At 44.8% G+C, this 16,815-nt stretch overlaps 1 protein-coding gene across 1 annotated transcript in view; it reads left to right on the top strand.

Annotated features, from left to right (window-relative positions):
• Nucleotides 1–16,815, top strand: part of LOC104512395 (protein disulfide-isomerase A5-like) — a 33,381-nt gene that overhangs the window by 11,900 nt on the left and 4,666 nt on the right. Inside the window, exon 5 of the mRNA XM_010155359.1 lies at nt 8,477–8,547. Within this exon, the coding sequence (XP_010153661.1) occupies nt 8,477–8,547 (71 nt within the window). The remainder of the gene's footprint in view (nt 1–8,476; nt 8,548–16,815) is intronic.

Below are 16,815 nucleotides of genomic sequence, written 5' to 3'. Positions count from 1 at the left end.
TGCCCAGGTGTCCAAGAGGGCCAACAGCATCCTGGCCTGCATCAGGAACAGTGTGGCCAGCAGGACCAGGGCAGGGGTTGTTCCCCTGTACTGAGCACTGGTGAGACTGCACCTTAAATCCTGGGTTCAGTTTTGGGCCCCTCACCACAGCAAAGACACTGAGGTGCTGGAGTGTGTCCAGAGAAGGGAACGGAGCTGGGGAAGGGTCTGGAGCACAAGTGCTGTGAGGAGCGGGTGAGGGAGCTGGGGGTGTTCAGCCTGGAGAAGAGGAGGCTCAGGGAGACCTTACTGCAGCTACCTGAAGGGAGCTTGTAGTGAGGCGGGGGGTGGGGTGTTTTCCCGGGAACAACTAGGCTCTTGGGGTCCCCAGTGACAGGGGCAGAGGCAATGGGCACAAAGAGAAACACAACATCAGGAAACACATTTTTACTGCAAGGGTTGCCAAGCACTGGAACAGGCTGCCCAGGGAAGTGGTTGAGTCACCATCCCTGGAGGTATTTAAGAGACATGTAGATGTAGTGCTCAGGGACATGATTTAGTGGTGGTATTAGGTTAGGCTAGTGGTTGCCCTTGATGATCTTAAATGCCTTTTCTAAACCATGCCTCCCCCAGCACTCTGCCATCCCCTGCTAGCTCAGGGCAGTTTTATCTTCTGATCACCAGTTGCATCCACTGGCATGTTCGATGGCAAAATGGTTTTGCTTTAACCAGGACTGATGCTGACTTGGTTAACCACTGTTACCAGCTTTGTTTGTGCCACACAGGGCAGTGACACAGTTTATCTGGAAAATCCAGGTCTGCTGGAAATGACACTTATGTTTTGTTCTGCATGTAACTATTGCTCCTCAACCCTTTCTGTCCAGAGGTTGCTTGCAGGAGGGCTTTCCATCTTAAAGGGTTGCGTGTTGCCAAATGCTGCCGTGTCATTTGTAATTCATTGCAGTCAGTCCTATCCTTGCCTTTTGTAGTGGATAGAACAGCCCAGGAGTTTTGTGCCGAGCTCTTCTCCTCTTCCCACCTGTGTAATGCAGCCTGTTCTGGTGACTTTGTTGCTGCTATTGCAGTTGTTCATGTCTAAGGCTCTGGTTTCCAAAGATTTGGGGTTTGTATCCCTTGTCTCCTCTGTATATCCAGAGTGGTACACAAAAAGCGTGCAGATAGCTTGGAAAAAACCCACCAGGAGGCTATGAAATGGGTAGCAGGTTGCCTGTTGCTGCTGAGAGTGGGGAGGCAAGCCCTGGGTGACCCGATGCTTCACTGAAAACCTCATGACCTTTTTCAAATCAAAGGACAAATCCCCTACCTTTCAATTACTACTATCTTGTGCCTTGGAAATACGATTATGCTGTGTGTCAGGTCATGTCATAAAATGAGCTTTGGTTCCAGATATTCAATTAAAAGCCCCTCCAGTTTTCTACTGGTAGAACAAAAGCGAATTAACCTTTCGGTAACATCTCCAAATGCCTTTCTCAAATCTGCCCTTGGATTCAGTAACTTCTGTAGCTACATGAATTGTGTCAGTTTAAGCAGTATAGCCGTTTTCAGCTCTTATCTCTGCAATTACTGTCTGTGGCCTGTCTTTCCTTCATTGACCAAGTAATATTCTTGTTTTAATTCTAGTTAATCACTTGGAACTCTTGAAGTGGAAACAGGCTTTGCTTTACTCTGCGGTCTGCAAGCTCCCGGGTTTGCTTTGATAGCTGTGCAATGCGCTGCTTTCTCTTGCTTAGAATTGCAGTCATTTAAAAACCCATAACGGAGGGCCCTATCTCCCCCTGTTATTTAGACAGAGATGATTTCAAGCAGAGATGGGGAATGGGAAAGCCATTCCCTGCTCTGCGCTTTGCACGCTGAGGGCTCCATCCTGCCGCGGGCTGAGGCGCCGGTGGTTTTGCAGTTGAGTGAACGGAGTGAGCACCTTGCAGCCCTGCGCCCCGTCGGGCAGGATGGGGAACCCGGAGCGTCACTTAACCTCTTCCTGACTCCATTTAACCTTGGGCGTAATGACAGAGGGGGATAATCACGTCTGTCTCTCTTAGGGGCAGTTTGAAGCGTAATTAATTGATATTAGTTAAAGCATTTCAGATTACCCGTTGAGAGGTGCTAAAGGCATGTGGGGGCTGAAGGGGGAGCAGAGCCCTTCCTCATGCTGAGGATAGAGCACAGACAGCACAAATGCCACGGTCTCACAAATCACTGGGCTTTCAGATCTCCTCTCAGGAGTTGGCCAGGACTTTGCTATGAAAATACTGACAGTTTGTTTGTATATTTGATACGGAAACAGTCTACAATGTTAAAATGTAAGCATGTTTAAACTGTCTCTGCAAAATCTCATGTAAAATACAGGCACACTGCTTTGTTACTTTACTTGTCAGATTTTATTATGTACAAGATGCTTAAAAGCACACACGGAAACAACATGGGTGGGGTTATACATCATTATGCATTAATGGTGGAGAAAAAATATAAGGTAGTGCTCTCTGAAGCCAAAATGCCTGATTTGCACTGGTGCAGAGCCGTTTCAGTGGGGGTGCTCAGCAGGGGCTGCCGTCCTCGCCTGATCCGGGGGCAGTGCTGGCACGCTGCAGCTCCCGGCCGCATGGAGACGGTGAGGCAGGGACAGCAAAACCGCATCACCGCTGTGGCAGTTTGAGCTCGACGATGTGAGCCAAGGACAGGCTGCAGTCTGATCAGGTGGAGAACCACTGCATGAAAGCATCTGTGTTAGAAAACCATTTCCTTTTAGACTAAGAATCACTAGTCATGGGGAACGTGAATTTTCTGGTGGAATCTGAGTGGCTTCAGCACACAGAGGGCTCTGGAGTTACCTACTTCAGCCTTTGACACCTGCTTGAATAGCTTGTTACACTGAAAACCAGACTGACTTTTCTCCATTTGTGTCACCTCTTAATCTCTGGATTTAAGCTATTGACACATTGAGCTCCTGACTCCCTTTGCCTTAAAACTCACCTACCAGTCCTGTTATTTTTCTTACGGGTCTTCTGAGCCCCCTCCAGTTTGAATTCGTTCTTGATTGTGGACCCAGAACGGCAAACAGCATTTCAGAGGTGCCAGGCACAGAGGCCCTCTCCACACCTACTTAATATTTTCGTTTATATATTCCATGAAGTTCCTTTTGACAACTCCATCGTTTTCTTTCAAAGCTATATTGCTGCTATTGTTTGGATTTCTTTTGCTTTTAATACATTTAAAGCCCCTTATATACTTAAAACATCATTATTACCTGTGCTGACTGTAGATACTGCTTTGATGTCCATTTGCTTCCTTTATCTATTTTGTACAAATTGTTAGCGTTTGATTTGTATTCATTAAAAGCAGCTTCACCTTTCTTCTATGTGCTATGCTAATACAGCTTCCACTCTTCTAAGGAAACTGAATTAACCTTGTACTGTTCAGCTGTAGAGAGGTTATATTATATCGCTGGGCTTTGTAGTTTCAAATTAAACAAAGCATGAAGTAATTTAAAGGACGTTTTTCATATTTAAGCAAGTAGAAACCTGTGTTTTTTGGAAGGAGAACTTGATTCCTTTGGGCAATTCCCAAAATTTCACAGTTTTATTTTAAAGGTAATAAGTTGACTATTGTCCAACAGTATGCATTTGTTTCACGCACTACTCCAGAGACATCTTTATAATTGCCATCTGGTCCTAATACTTCTGTATATTGAAGTTTCAAGAATCTCTGAGTTTTTCTTGTGACTCGCTGTCATCTCTAAACAATTCACTTGGTTAAAAAAAGAAACCCTGTCCAATGAAAAATTCTCCATTTGAATGTTGTAGGTTATTCACTTGATTGCTTCTTTGCTTTGAAATTCTCTTTGCATCCCTTCTGCATCCCATGGGACCCTGCAGTTATGGGAAATGTTTACAAATCTGAATACAGGATATTATTTTTGTGGATTCATTGAATTACTACCACAACATATGCTTGATTACTCTTAGGTTTGGGACAGCATGCGCTTGGTTTTTAATATCAGGTTTGTGTCTGTCTTACCTTACCTGACAAATGGGTTTATGTTGGTTTTTAACTCAGTCTGGATTTTGTTTGGCAAAAAACCCCCTAGTTTGCAAGTGGATGTGAACACTCAGTGTGTGTTTCGGTTTTCCCGTGCACTATCTTTGTTTTACGTCACGCATACAAATGTTTTGTGTCATCATGTTGGAAACCACATCCAGCTTGACCCTGCAGTTCTTTATTTCTTCAGTCATCAAACCAGCGTTTCCATGAGGATGAAGCCAGCTTCTGTGCTGGCCTTTCCAACACCTTTCCGTGCCCAAACCAACGGTGGCTCATTGCTTCTTTCCTCCAAGACACCCAGAGAACATGCTCTACTGTGTGGTTGTTCATGCTATCAGTAAATCAGGTCCATGGAAAATAAACTGGGCTATGTATTTTCCATCACTTCACCTCCCAAAAGACCCATTAGCTTTCTTTTAAACGCCCCTCTAATTAGAGGAGATTTAATCTGATTCCCTCAGAGATAACGGGTCTGAGTGAAGCCTGCTTGCTTGCTTGCTTACTTGATTTCCCTTGTCTGCTGTTCATCAGTCATTCCTCTTGAATTTTTACCCTCGGAAACCATATTTTTCATGTACTGGATCAGTCAAGAACTTCTTGGATTTCAAGGTGAGGAATGTGCTGGTGCCCGCTGTGACTGTAGTGCTGTGTGCCTGCCCAGCCCTTCCCAACCTTACAAGCATGAATGGTGGAAAAAACCCTGTAGAAAGTACTGTGTTCATGTAAAATTTTACAGTTTGTAGTGCAAAAGCAAAGAGAACGTGGAACTTCTCTGCTGCAGGTGTTTTGATATGTATCCACAGACCTGTGGTTTGAGCAGGCAGCCCGCATCCCAGCAGCTTCAGCGCTCAGGCAGAGCAGGTACCACCACAGGCTGCACGGAGGAGCCTTCAGAGTGCAAAATTCTGGGTGCAGAGAGGTGAGAATGTTTGGCCAGGGCTGTAGTAAAGCTGTACGGTGTGCTGATGGGGGACAGAGCATGGCTTTAACACATGTGCGTTAGATGTCAAGCTCTCTTGCTTTCCTGCCAGGTGATGCAATTGTGTTTCTGCACTAGGAAATGAAGTTAGCCCGAGATTTGCAGAAATGATTAGAGATTTGCAGTGCCAGTGCTGGGATCCTGTGGAAAAGCTGAATGTTCCAGGAGCAAATTTCTCTCAGATTTCTCAAGTCAGGCACAGGAAATTACTGTTCAGTTCACATCTGCTGTTAATCCTGTTGAGATCAGCTTTGACAATAACGTAAAAACGACAAAAGAACGTTGATATAGCAAAGCCCTGCACCTATGGTAGAAGACTGTGCTCCCAGAAGTGCTACTTCTACTGCTGCTCAATTGAAAGTCTACCTCTTGGCCTTGTAGGAAGCCTGGACGCCTACCACAGCACCCAAACTATTCATCTAAAATGAGTCTTTCCACTTCTTCAGTCCATAGTCACTTACTGTCCTATAAATACTGCTGGGAAGGGGCAGGACCTTTTGATTCTTGACACCTTACCCACACCTTCAGATGCCGCCAGTTTGCTCTTTCCATTGCAGCCCATCTGGAATGTCCTTTGTAAGGAGCCTGCACACTTCCTATCCCCATGTACAGTGCTCAGTACATTTCCTTTCTTTGCACTTTCAAATCTGGAAGAGTGTTAACACTTAAAATAAATATGTGATAGTGGGTGTGAAGAGGGAATGGGGAGAACAAGTTTTCTGTCTGTCAAAATGAAGACATCAACCTCTGCTTTTATGTTTTTTTGGCATGTGTGCTTTAAATAGAATGGCTGGGTTGGGTGCCTTCCAAGTGTTTGCTGCATTTGGCAATCCTTCTAAGTTGTAACAGATGAAGTTCTGCTGTTCCATATGATGTGCTCCTTCCCCCTTTTTCAGTGACTCCTTGAAACTCCTTGGGAATTCAGTGTAGCATTCACATCTGTTCCATGGATGGATGTCCAAGGCTAACAAAATGCCTACTGGACTTGGAGTCAGCTCTGCCAAAAGCCATATGGTTGTGTTTTAGTTTTGCAAGCACAGTGCAGTAAAGAAAGGAGGCTGGGCCAAGAGAGAAGTGCGGGGAGGAGGGATGGAGCTTCAGATCGGTAATTGAAGGTAGCTTTGTGTCATTCGATATTAGAGCGATCCTCTGCAGATCCAGCACCCTCGGGGTGGAAACACGTTGACCGATGTATCATAAGGGGGTTAGAGGGGAGTAAGAAGACATGAAGTCTCATGTTTCTCTTGAAATATCTTTTTTTTGAAGGTTTGGAAGTTACTGTTTGGTGAAATCTAGATTTCAGGCTCAAGACCATAAGCAGAAAGGGGAACCTGAAAGGTTTGTGTTTTTAGGAGCCTTTATATTTTAGTGTAACAGTTGGAAGTATGTTCCAGTAAACTGCAGCATGTAAGCATGTAGACTGGAATAAGTGTTCTTGTTTCAGGGTGCATGATTGTTCTCGTGGTGTGTTGTGGGTTTTTTTTGTCTCTGGAATTATTCTTCTATGTTGTCACCAGTTCTGATCTATTTGTGTAGAGCAGTGTTAAGTCAAGTGAGGCAGGCACCCCACAGTACAGGCAGTTCTCCAGGCTGTGTCAAGAGGCAGGCCTGACCCGAAGGCTTTTCACTATCAGGCAGACAGGACAGGCAAGTGATGAGAGAGAAGATGGGTCACCAGAATGGGCCGATGGACATGGGACCAGCTGGGAACCCTGGCCTCCTCCACCTCCTCCTTTTCTTTCTTGACCGTCTTCTCCCAGGCAAATGCCGCACGACTCAAAGTGAACCATTCACAACTGTAGAGGACCTGTGCTGTCTCCCGCTGAAACACGGCTGCCATTGCAGTAGACTGCCGTTACGCTGCGTAAAGCATTTGGAGCCACTCAGATGGACTTGCAGAAGTGCCTCAGTTTCCCAGGAAATGTCCCCTTGACTTTTTGAAATGTTTAGTTACTGCATAGACTCTCAGTGTATTTATTTATATTGCAGTGCTGTCAAAATCCTATTCTGAAGGAAAAAAATACTCTCAAATTCAAAGGAGTGCATGTAAGCGATGAAATTGCGTTTCGTTGAAGATGAAAGTGGTGTGCAGCCTTTTCTTTGTGGAAAGAGGTGTGCAGTGTTTATGCACAGATACTGTTTTTCTTGTCAGCTAAAGGAGTGAGTGCAGTTTATGAGAGGGTAGCTGCAAGCCTCCTAAGAGAGCATTTGCCGACTTACAAGTAACACAGCCACTTGTTCATCACTGTAAAATACTGGTAAACAACAGCAGCATAAGCTGTAATTGGAGCTTGTGAGCAACCCATCTGTGGTCTGTTCTGTTCCTATCCAGAAATAATAGCAGGATGAACTCTCTTGCCTTCGCTGGTGTTTCACAGGCTTGACAGAAGTGTGTCCATTGCTTTCTTCTTTGCATCTCAGCAAAAAATAATGTCCTGAGTCTTTGCTTGGGTACAACTTCCTTACGCTGTGTTTGAAAAAAGTAATTTGTTACGCATGGGCAGGTACTTTCCTTTTCAAAGCCTTACTTAGTACTGATATTTTGAGAGTAGTTTAGATTAAACGGAGACAATAAATTCTGCTTCTGAATTAAGAGCACTGAATCTTGAATCAATACAGCAGTTCTTGTTCTCCTTCTGTGCCTACTCTGGAATGTTTGAGTAAAACATTGTATGTTTAAGCAAGGGATGAACTGGCCTTCTTTTCAGTGCTGTGGTGGTACGAACAAGTGACAGCACAAAGCTGTGGGGCTCTTGTGTGCTGTGTCTGTAAAACTCTCGTGGGGTTGCCTGTGTGTGGTGAACAGGAGGAAAGTCTCCAGGAAGGCCAGCAGCTGTCACCCTAACCTGGGACCGAACCTCTGCTCTCCCTAAGTGAGAGATGTGTAGCCTGTTGGACTCACTTCTTTTCCTCTCCTTTGTGTTCCTGATGGCTTGGCTCTAACACAAGCAGTTCCCAAACACTTCTTTACACTCCGGCGACTTCCTTTCCAACTTCCAACCTCCTCCTGTTCACAACTGCTCTGGCTTTATTCCTGTGTCCAACTGTAGCTGGTATCTGTGGCAACAGCAGTAGTAACCTACGTGGGAATAACCACGAGGAGGTGCAGCAGTGGGGGAATGGTTGGTCTGTTTGTGGCTGGAGATCCTAAAATGCTCCTAAGGGGCTCTTGACAGAGAAAAAAACCCTGCACCGTGGTCCCTATATGGGGTGTCGTGTAACTAACTACACACTTAAACTGCTTGAAGGCAGAGGGATTTTAAACACGTGCTGAAGTTCATGTGGCTGACACCTAGTCTACAGATGCCTTGTCCTGCTCTTCCCAGAATTGGATAATTCTTGTCAAGGATTGTTTTTAATACAAATTTTCCACCACTTCACCGCTTGTATTTTGAGTTTGTCCCAGTATCTTCTTTACAACTAATGTTTATGCTGTTTTTTTCTTCCTGTGTCAAACAGGGTGTCCCCACTGTAAAAATGCCATTCCGCATTTTACAACTGCTGCCGAAGTCTTTAAAGAAGATCGAAAGGTAACTTGCTCTTAATTATTTCTGAGATAACTTAAGAATGTTTTCCACTGTTCGTGCTTTGTAGGCTTTGCTTATTGATAAGGTGGTAGGCTGGTAGGTAAAATTGCTGTTACACTAATAGAAATGTATCTGCATTGTAAGGGTTGTATCTTTTCTGGACAAACTGAGTTATACTTTTAACCTGTTCTCTTTTCCTTAATTTGTTGTCTTTTCTGGTTAATTCTCTGCCTGAGGGTTCTTTTCTGTGAAGTGGAACACATTTTTTCACATTGAAAGATTAGTAAAAGATAATTTACACCATCTCTCCTCCCCTTCAACTTTTGTCAGCCACTGTGATGCACGTGGAGAAGCGGCGAGTCGTGTGGCAGTCGCAAAGACCGCAACACTCATCACTGATCTTTGCTTGCGTGGCAGAAATAAAATGTATTTCTGCAACTTGGCTGACTGGAGTCCAGGATGTCGGGCCCTTCTAGGACCCTTGTGCTTCTGCCTTGAAAATGCATCTGATAGCTGAAGCACACCAGTTAATTTCCTTGCATCAGCTGAACCATTTTAACCACGCGCCTGCGTATCTGGGATTAGGAAGTAAAAACACCTGAGCCACTGGATTTAACCAGATAACTAGCTAGAAACCAGCTTATTATCTCTGAGTGAACTGTATTTCGTCCTAGTCTCTGAATTTGTTCCAACTTCACAATCGCTCTGTGTTTAGATTTGGCAATTTAATAGCGAAATTGCTCTCTGCAGCTTCCTGAGGAGGGGAAGTGGAGAGGGAGGTGCTGATCTCTCCTCCCTGGGATCCAGCCACGGGATGGGTGGGAATGGTTCAGAGCTGCAGCAGGGGAGGTTTAGACTGGACATCAGGAAGCATTTCTGTACCGAGAGGGTGGTCAAACACTGGCACAGGCTTCCTAGAGAGATGGTTGATTCCCCGAGCCTGTCCGAGTTAGAGGCTTTTGGACAATGCCCTTAACGTGCTTTAACTTTCGGTCAGCCCTGCAGTCAGTTGGACTAGGTGGTCGTTGTAGGTCCCTTCCAACTGAAATAGCCTATTCTATATTCTGCTCTAAATGAAGAGGCAGTTTTGTAACAGTCCTACCCCTTATTAATCTGCCTGTTACCACAACAGAAGAATTTCTGTCATGGGTTTTTTTCTTTTCCTCTCGTCTTTTCTGTAACTCACAGAAGACGCATCAGATTGACAAGAAACAAATTGCTCTTGTATCACTGTCTGCATAAAATTAGAAGTCCATCACTTATGCCCTCTGGCACACAGAAGATTAAGAGACGTGCAGCTTTCAGTTCTCTTACTGATGTAAATTCGTGTGCTCAGATGCCTTTTGGTTACTTGCTTGTTTCCAAGATCTCTGAAAAAGTATCCTTGGTTTCCCACTTCCCTGGTAGTTCCCAGTGAAGCCTCTCTTTCCGAACCTCATTAAAATTTCAGTCAGAGGAGATGAAGCAGAAGTACCAAACAATGTGCAACGTGCTTATTAGAGCCCCAGGATGTATTAACGAGCCCTCTGCATCGTGGCGCGGTTTGCTGGACATGGTGGTGCTGGTAAATGCAGGCTTGGGAAGCTCTCGGTCCAGGCTGTGGGTTGTGAAAGGGCTCCAAGAGCAGAGCAGTGATTGACAGCTGCAGCTCTCGGATTCAGTTTAAGTCTGGAGTGGGGAGGTATAAAATGTAATGAGTTGGAACAGGAGAGCCGGTAGGGAATATGGAGGCTGGTACAGTTTCGAAGAGGTGTGCAGTTAGGGAAAACGATCTTATTCCACCCCAGCGACTTATGAAAGTGCCAGGGATTGATTATCTGGGGAGCCCCAGTTAATTGTGTACAGCCATAACCTGCCAAGGTGCTTCTTGCTGCCAGGTTGTGCCCTTGTGGAAAAGAAAACAAACCTGTTTAAGACTCAGGAAGGGCACATGGCTGTTCCCCCAAGCATATTCCCATGTCTCAAACTGGATGAAGCCTTCGAACTTCGGCTGATTCCTAGTTCTGTCAGGTTTCGAACTATTGCAAAATTACTGCTTAAGAGGGAAGAAGTATTTCTTCTTTTGAAAACAGGAAAATATTACTTATTTTCATTTTTAGCTTGTAGTAGTGCTTTTTTTTCCCCGGAGAAATTTTTTTTCACTTTAACAGAGTATGGTAGCATTTAAACTGTACTTCTTTTCAATATGGGTGGTCTTTTAATTAAACATTTAATACTGCAGAAGCCAAAGAACAATCAAAAATATTCCAGCCTTGAGTTGGTTATAAATGGTATCTTAAAAGGTATCCTTTGGGAGCCTTTGGGTCTTTACATTGGAAGTTTGAAGATGAGCAGAGCTTGAAGCTGTTAAACGCATGCCTTTGGCTGTGCAGAGTCCCTGTGTGGGGGTGGTTTGGCGCAGGAGTCCCCCTCTCCCGGGGCGCTGTGTTAAGCTCTGTACTTTGTCATCATGTGCACTGCTGGAGCCGGAGTTTAAAAACGCAGTGCTCGGAACGCTGGCCCCAAATACCAGTTGTCGTTGGCCACGTCACTGCTGGTGGTTTTCACAGAAATCCCGAGCCTGCTCGCTTGCCGAGGGCAGTCGTGTGGCTGTTGCAAAACACGGCTCTGGGTGTGACCCAGAATTCAGAGCCTCCGCGTCTTTCCGTCTATCTGGAGAAATTCAGTGCCAGCAGGACCAGGCCAGCGGAGAGGCTAGTCGGTGAAGCAGTTAGCATAGTGCTTTCAGTTATTTACAAAGGAAAAAAAGAGCCATCTGGAGCATTCTTGCCTTGGGGCGCTGTGATCTTTGCATGCAGCTGCCAGGGGAAAGCCTTTGGCCTGTGCTCGGCAGCAGAGTTTTGGCAGTGACCAGCGTACCTCAGAAAATGCAAATGTGAGGATTGTCACTTTGCTGAACAGATTGAAGAGCAGGAAGGCGTCCTCACTAACTTCTCCAGAGACTCTTGAAAGGGCACCAGCTAAATCTTTCAAAAATCTGCATTCTGCCTTTTGGCTGATCCTAAAGTTCAGCTTGAAGGAACTGATCTGTGGTGCTCCAGCTTGGATTTGCTGAAGTAAAGCTCTTGACTCCTCAGGGCCTCTCAGTAACTGATCTCTGCAACTTGCCCAGAGGGGCTGTCGTTGGACCAACCTTCTCTGTTTTCACTGGAGACTGTTCCTGTACAAACGCACCGACCTCCCGTCAGGGCACTGCCGCTGGATTCTAGGGAGTTTGTACAGGAACAGCCGTGCAGAGGTTGCTGTAAAGGCTGCAGCTTGGGGGGGAGTTGAGGGGGCTGTTCACAGCGGTGAAACTGGTGAGTCCACAGCGTGTACTGCATCCTGTGGTTTGAACCACGGTTTGGCATCATTATACCAACCAAATCACTGTACACAGTTATCCAAACGAGTTAATATTTTCGTTTGGCCAAGAATTTGATCCCCATTTGCTCAAAACGTATGTGTTGAATTTCTTTTTAATTAGGCTTATTAAGTATGGTGATGTTAGCACCGTATGTGGTGCCTGCTAAAGGACCTTCCCTTTGCACGTGGGCCTGCTGTGAGGAGAGCTGATAATTGCAGCTATGGTAATGCTGCTGTGGCACACCAGGGCAGCCCATAACCGGTCTGAGGGCCTTTCACATCAGGAACAGTACCTGAATTGCAACAGGGGTTAGCAGGCCAGCTCCTAACTGCCTTAGGATCCCCAACAGGTCTCATAAACAGAAACCTATAGAGAAGAATGTGCATCTGTCTTATTCATAAGTGCTGTTAAGACATTTGGCAACAACAGACTCTTTTTTCCTAATAATCAGGTAATTGTTGTCTGGAATTGACTAAAAAAATGTTGCTTGGAAGCATTCTTTTCCATGCGGCAATTTTATTTTAATCTTTTTTTTTTAACTTATCATATATCATTCCTCTCTCAAATCAATATTCAGTTAGTTATTCACTTCCATTTTCATAACAAAAGTCAATATTAGCTCCAGCAGAGATTTATTTCCTTGAATCAATAAACCAGTGTGTGGCAGTACATATTTTAACAGGAGTGCAGCTAGGATTGCAGGGGGCATTTTTACTGTATCATCGTATGGTGACTGGGAGACAACCTGTTAAAATGGAAGAGGTTTAAGAATAGAAAGGAGGTGTTACCTGGCAGGTCAAGGGATCCCACTTCCAATTTTCTACACATCTTTTTGAACCACTGGATGTAATTGTGTTCCTTACCTGCAAGATCCATTTGGAGCGAAAAGTAGTTCTGTAATTCTTTGGAAGGGAAACGTCATTCCTGAGGTGTGATTAGATGATACTGCAAGTACTGCTTTTTCCTTCTAACATGCAGTTAAAAAAAATAAGGCATCATCCTTCTGCCACAGCTGAGGCACACGGAGAGCAGTGGTCATGTTTTCAGCAGAACTCCACTTCTATTTAAGCACCTAAATGAAAAGTTCTGATTTTTGCAGAGCTCGGCGTTTGTGATCAGAATGATATGCCATTCTCTGTTTCGTTTTTTAAGAGCTAGTCATACATTGCTCATGTTCTGATGCCGTGCAGAGTTAAGGTTGCAACTCTGTAGGTAAGCTCCTGCTCTGGTAAAACCATGAAGCGTTGCTGTGGGACTTCCCTCTTCAGAGAAAGACATTTTCCAGTCCCAGATGTTGCTAGAGTCGTGTTGAACTGTACTGACTGTGGAACAAAGGAGAAATGCGTACTAACCTGTATTATTTCTAAAAATGTTATTATTATGCATACTAATTTTGCGTTATTATTATGCATATTAACCTGGTGTTATTAATTATTATAAGCTGCATACCAGTTGTGAGGAACTACCAATAGCATTAAGAAGACTGGACGTACTCCAAGGAACTTCCTCTGGGGTTCACAGTCTCTGATTGACTATCTTTTCATTTGATAACTATTCTGTTCCTGCTACAGCTACTGAACAGGATGGTGATAAGCTCCAACGGCATTGCCTCTGGCTACGATGACGTGTGGTCAATATCTAAGGCAGCGCAGCTTTGGGTTATGGGGAATCCATAACATCGCGGAGCTGTGTGTGTGTTGCAGATCCAGCACGTAGGATTTTGTCTTCCTGAAATGCTTTTTAAGTGGATTTTTTCCCTTTGGTTAGAGGAAGGTTAGGAAAGCTCAAGAAATTAAATTTTAGCCCTAACAATCAAAATCTCCATAAAATCAATCTTGTCTTCTGAAAGCTGCCAAGCTGGGTGTTTCTGTAACGGACATACCTATACACACACCCCAAAGTCTTACGCCAGCACTGGGAGAGTAGGAGAGTTTCTCACTCTCACAGATTTTTAGAGGCTTTTTCCCTCTTGATGAGAGGGAACTCATGAGAGATGATGCCAAGTATCTTGGCTTCGTGGATACATATCAGGGATGTCTTATGCTTAATCTGTCTGAAATTTGTGGTTGAATACAGTTAGTGTTTTTACAAGGCAGAGCATATAGGTCATGCCAACCTGTGCTTTCCAGTGAACTTCCTTGTAACTGGTTGCTGGTAGTTGGGTATGAAGATTGTTTCTGAAGAAGAGATGAAGATATTCTCCAGAAGTCTTTAACCACCTTTTAGTAGAGGTTTTTTGGGTTGGGTTTTTTTCCTGACTCAGTTTCCTTCTCTAGCAATGCAGAAAAACTGTTCGTTGCTAAGAAGACTCAGAATGCGAGGAAAACCTCCTTGCAACCTATCACTGCTCACTTGTGGCGGGACTCAAGCAAAGCCTTTCTTTTTGTGGGCTGCATCTTTTCATGTGCAGCCTTTCAGTATAGTCATGAAGTAACTCACCCTGACTGAAAACTGCTGTAGGAGGCTTCTCTACCAGAAATGGAGTTTAATATTCACGGTCCACGAAAACACAGATGAAGCAAAGGCCATCAGTGCTGTTTGCTCAAATTGTGGTATGTCTCCAGTTCAGCTGTCTGCAGTTGATGGAATTGAGTTTGGAATTGGTCCTCAGTCCAGAAGGGTGTTTAGCGACAAGTGTTTTTCAGCATTACTTTTCTCTTCTTGCAGTGCGCTATATTTGATCTTCTGCTGTGAGACAGGGAAGACAATTAAGACTGTGATGCTATGGTAATGAGTGCACAGAGATGGTAGCAACCTCTATATTTAGGCTGCTTTAACATTTCCACTCTAAAGTAATCACTCATGCTCTCCTAAGTACTCTTACTCAGCTACTGTTGGCAGCAGGCATTTGAAATGCAGCCTCAGATACAGCCTTGGGAATTAGATGTCTCTCTATGAAATTTTGCTCAGGTCTGTATGTGTTACAAGGCTTTGAAAATTGCTGTTTCTCTTCTCTCACTGGCTGTAAAAATAACCAAACAGGAATGTGTGTTCTGAAGAGCTGGGCTCAAAATGACGTTTGCAGGAGCAGCAGGGACTCGGTGGGACTGTGCAGGAGCTTGCATCAGGAGCATGTCAGAGAATGACAGACCATGGACATGTCCTTCAAACGCTACCGCAGCTATACATGCCCATGGCCATTAGACCTGTTGGATTAGGCATAGCAGTAGGCCAACGTGACTGTTGTGGCCAGACTTAGACTGGGATCTTTGTGCCTTGTTTCAGTACACAGCAAATGCACAGATGGACCGGCTTGGATTTCCGTGTGCTGTAGAGGAGAGGTGTATCTCAAGCAGGCTACAAGCATTTCTTTCAGAAGCCACCTCCTTCAGTCATCAGTTTTGAGGCAAGAAGTCAGCATGTGCTGCACAAGGTGAACAGTGGGTTATAGCATTGCATTCCTCCACTGCACCTGCTCCTCACTGGGGACTATTCTCACAAAAGCCTTTTGTAAATTAAATTGGGCTCTTTGCTCCAACCAAAGCTGGTCTCAATGTTTCCAGAGAGGTACAGATGAAGAGGGCTTCTTTTCCTTCCAGTGTACTAAAACCTAATTTTCTTAATCTCTGAGACACTATTTGAGAACAGATGGGTCATCAGTTACAACAGTTTCATGCCTCAGACCAGCTACTAAGATCTGGATGAGTGCACATATGCCTTCCCCGTTTTCTGGCTGTAACCTCTCCGTGTGTGGTATTTAGAGCAGTGAGAAAAGAATGGTTTTATTTATTCTTCTTGTTTTCAGGGAACCAGGACTTAGAGTATCCTCTCTACATTAATACTGTGACATGAAATAAGTGGCTGTCTCCACTGTAAGCTTGCCTTTACACAGAAGTAGCCAACAGGGCTCTAAATTTTGGCTGGCTGCTGAGGTCAGGAAGGTGTAAATACTTGGATGCAACCAACTCCTTTGCAGTGTATTATTCCTAACCTTTTGTTTTAACTGGCCCTGAATGAGCAGCAGTCTGTTTACAAAAAGAAAAGTGGGGTGGGGGAAAGAAGTGTGATCGTACATGTTTTTAACAGCTCTCAAGAGTCCTGTTTCTGTAATAGCCTTATTAACGTTTGAAATGGGAAAACAGAAACCGAGTATTTAAGGTAAGGATGCTGCTCACTTTATACAGTGCTCTCCATCCTAAGATAGACCCAAGCGAGATCTCACCGAGTGTTGTCTTGTCGGGCTTTCAGAGCCAAAACAAACCATGCAAATTAACTGAAGTTGGCTTTGCCAATCTCTTTAATTACTGCTAGGATAATGAGATCAGGTTTTCTCGTTTTGACAGTGTCACCATGAATCTGGAGGGCATTGTGGAATATTAAGCGATCTTTTAATTATGGAAGAACAGTTCAACTGCAACCCTAAAGTCATGCAAGCAAAAGGTATTTTGATCAGATTGTTTGAAGGAGGCTCGTGGAACGGAAATTTCAGGTTGTGTCCCCTATGAAAGTAGCACTTGATACTTTGTAACCCTCAGTTGCAAAAATCGTTCCTCTCATTTATTTGGGTTTTTTTACATAGCTTGTACTTCAACCTGCCTGCTCGTCGGCAGAGCGTGTCGTGGGGTGCGGAGAGCAGCCTGCCTAAGCAGCAGCGTACGTTCAGAGCCAGAACTGCCGCTCGCAGGAACACTCAGTGTGAAATCACGGCAGAGGCTCGGCTGCTAGAGGTAGAAACCTCGGAGTTGCAGTTTGTTTCAACATCAGACATGTAAAGGGCAGCCCCTCCTCAATTCTTCACAGATTCAGGTTTCGGCACCAAATGCTCTAACCTGGGGTTAGCCCGCGCTGATGCTCCGGGGCTGTGAGGTTGCGCTGCCTCGCTCTGCCCGCGCTGAAGCTGGGGGGGACGGAGGGTGTTGTGCTGCTGCCAGCGGGCTGAGAGCGCGGCAGGCTGTTTCCTGCTCAGGGTTCGTTTGTGTGACAGT

This window comes from Eurypyga helias, unplaced genomic scaffold (assembly GCF_000690775.1).
Source record: "Eurypyga helias isolate BGI_N326 unplaced genomic scaffold, ASM69077v1 scaffold16047, whole genome shotgun sequence".
Lineage (NCBI taxonomy): Eukaryota > Metazoa > Chordata > Aves > Eurypygiformes > Eurypygidae > Eurypyga > Eurypyga helias.
The sequence above is the reverse complement of the archived record's forward strand: the minus strand, read 5'-3'. Positions and strand labels throughout refer to the sequence as shown.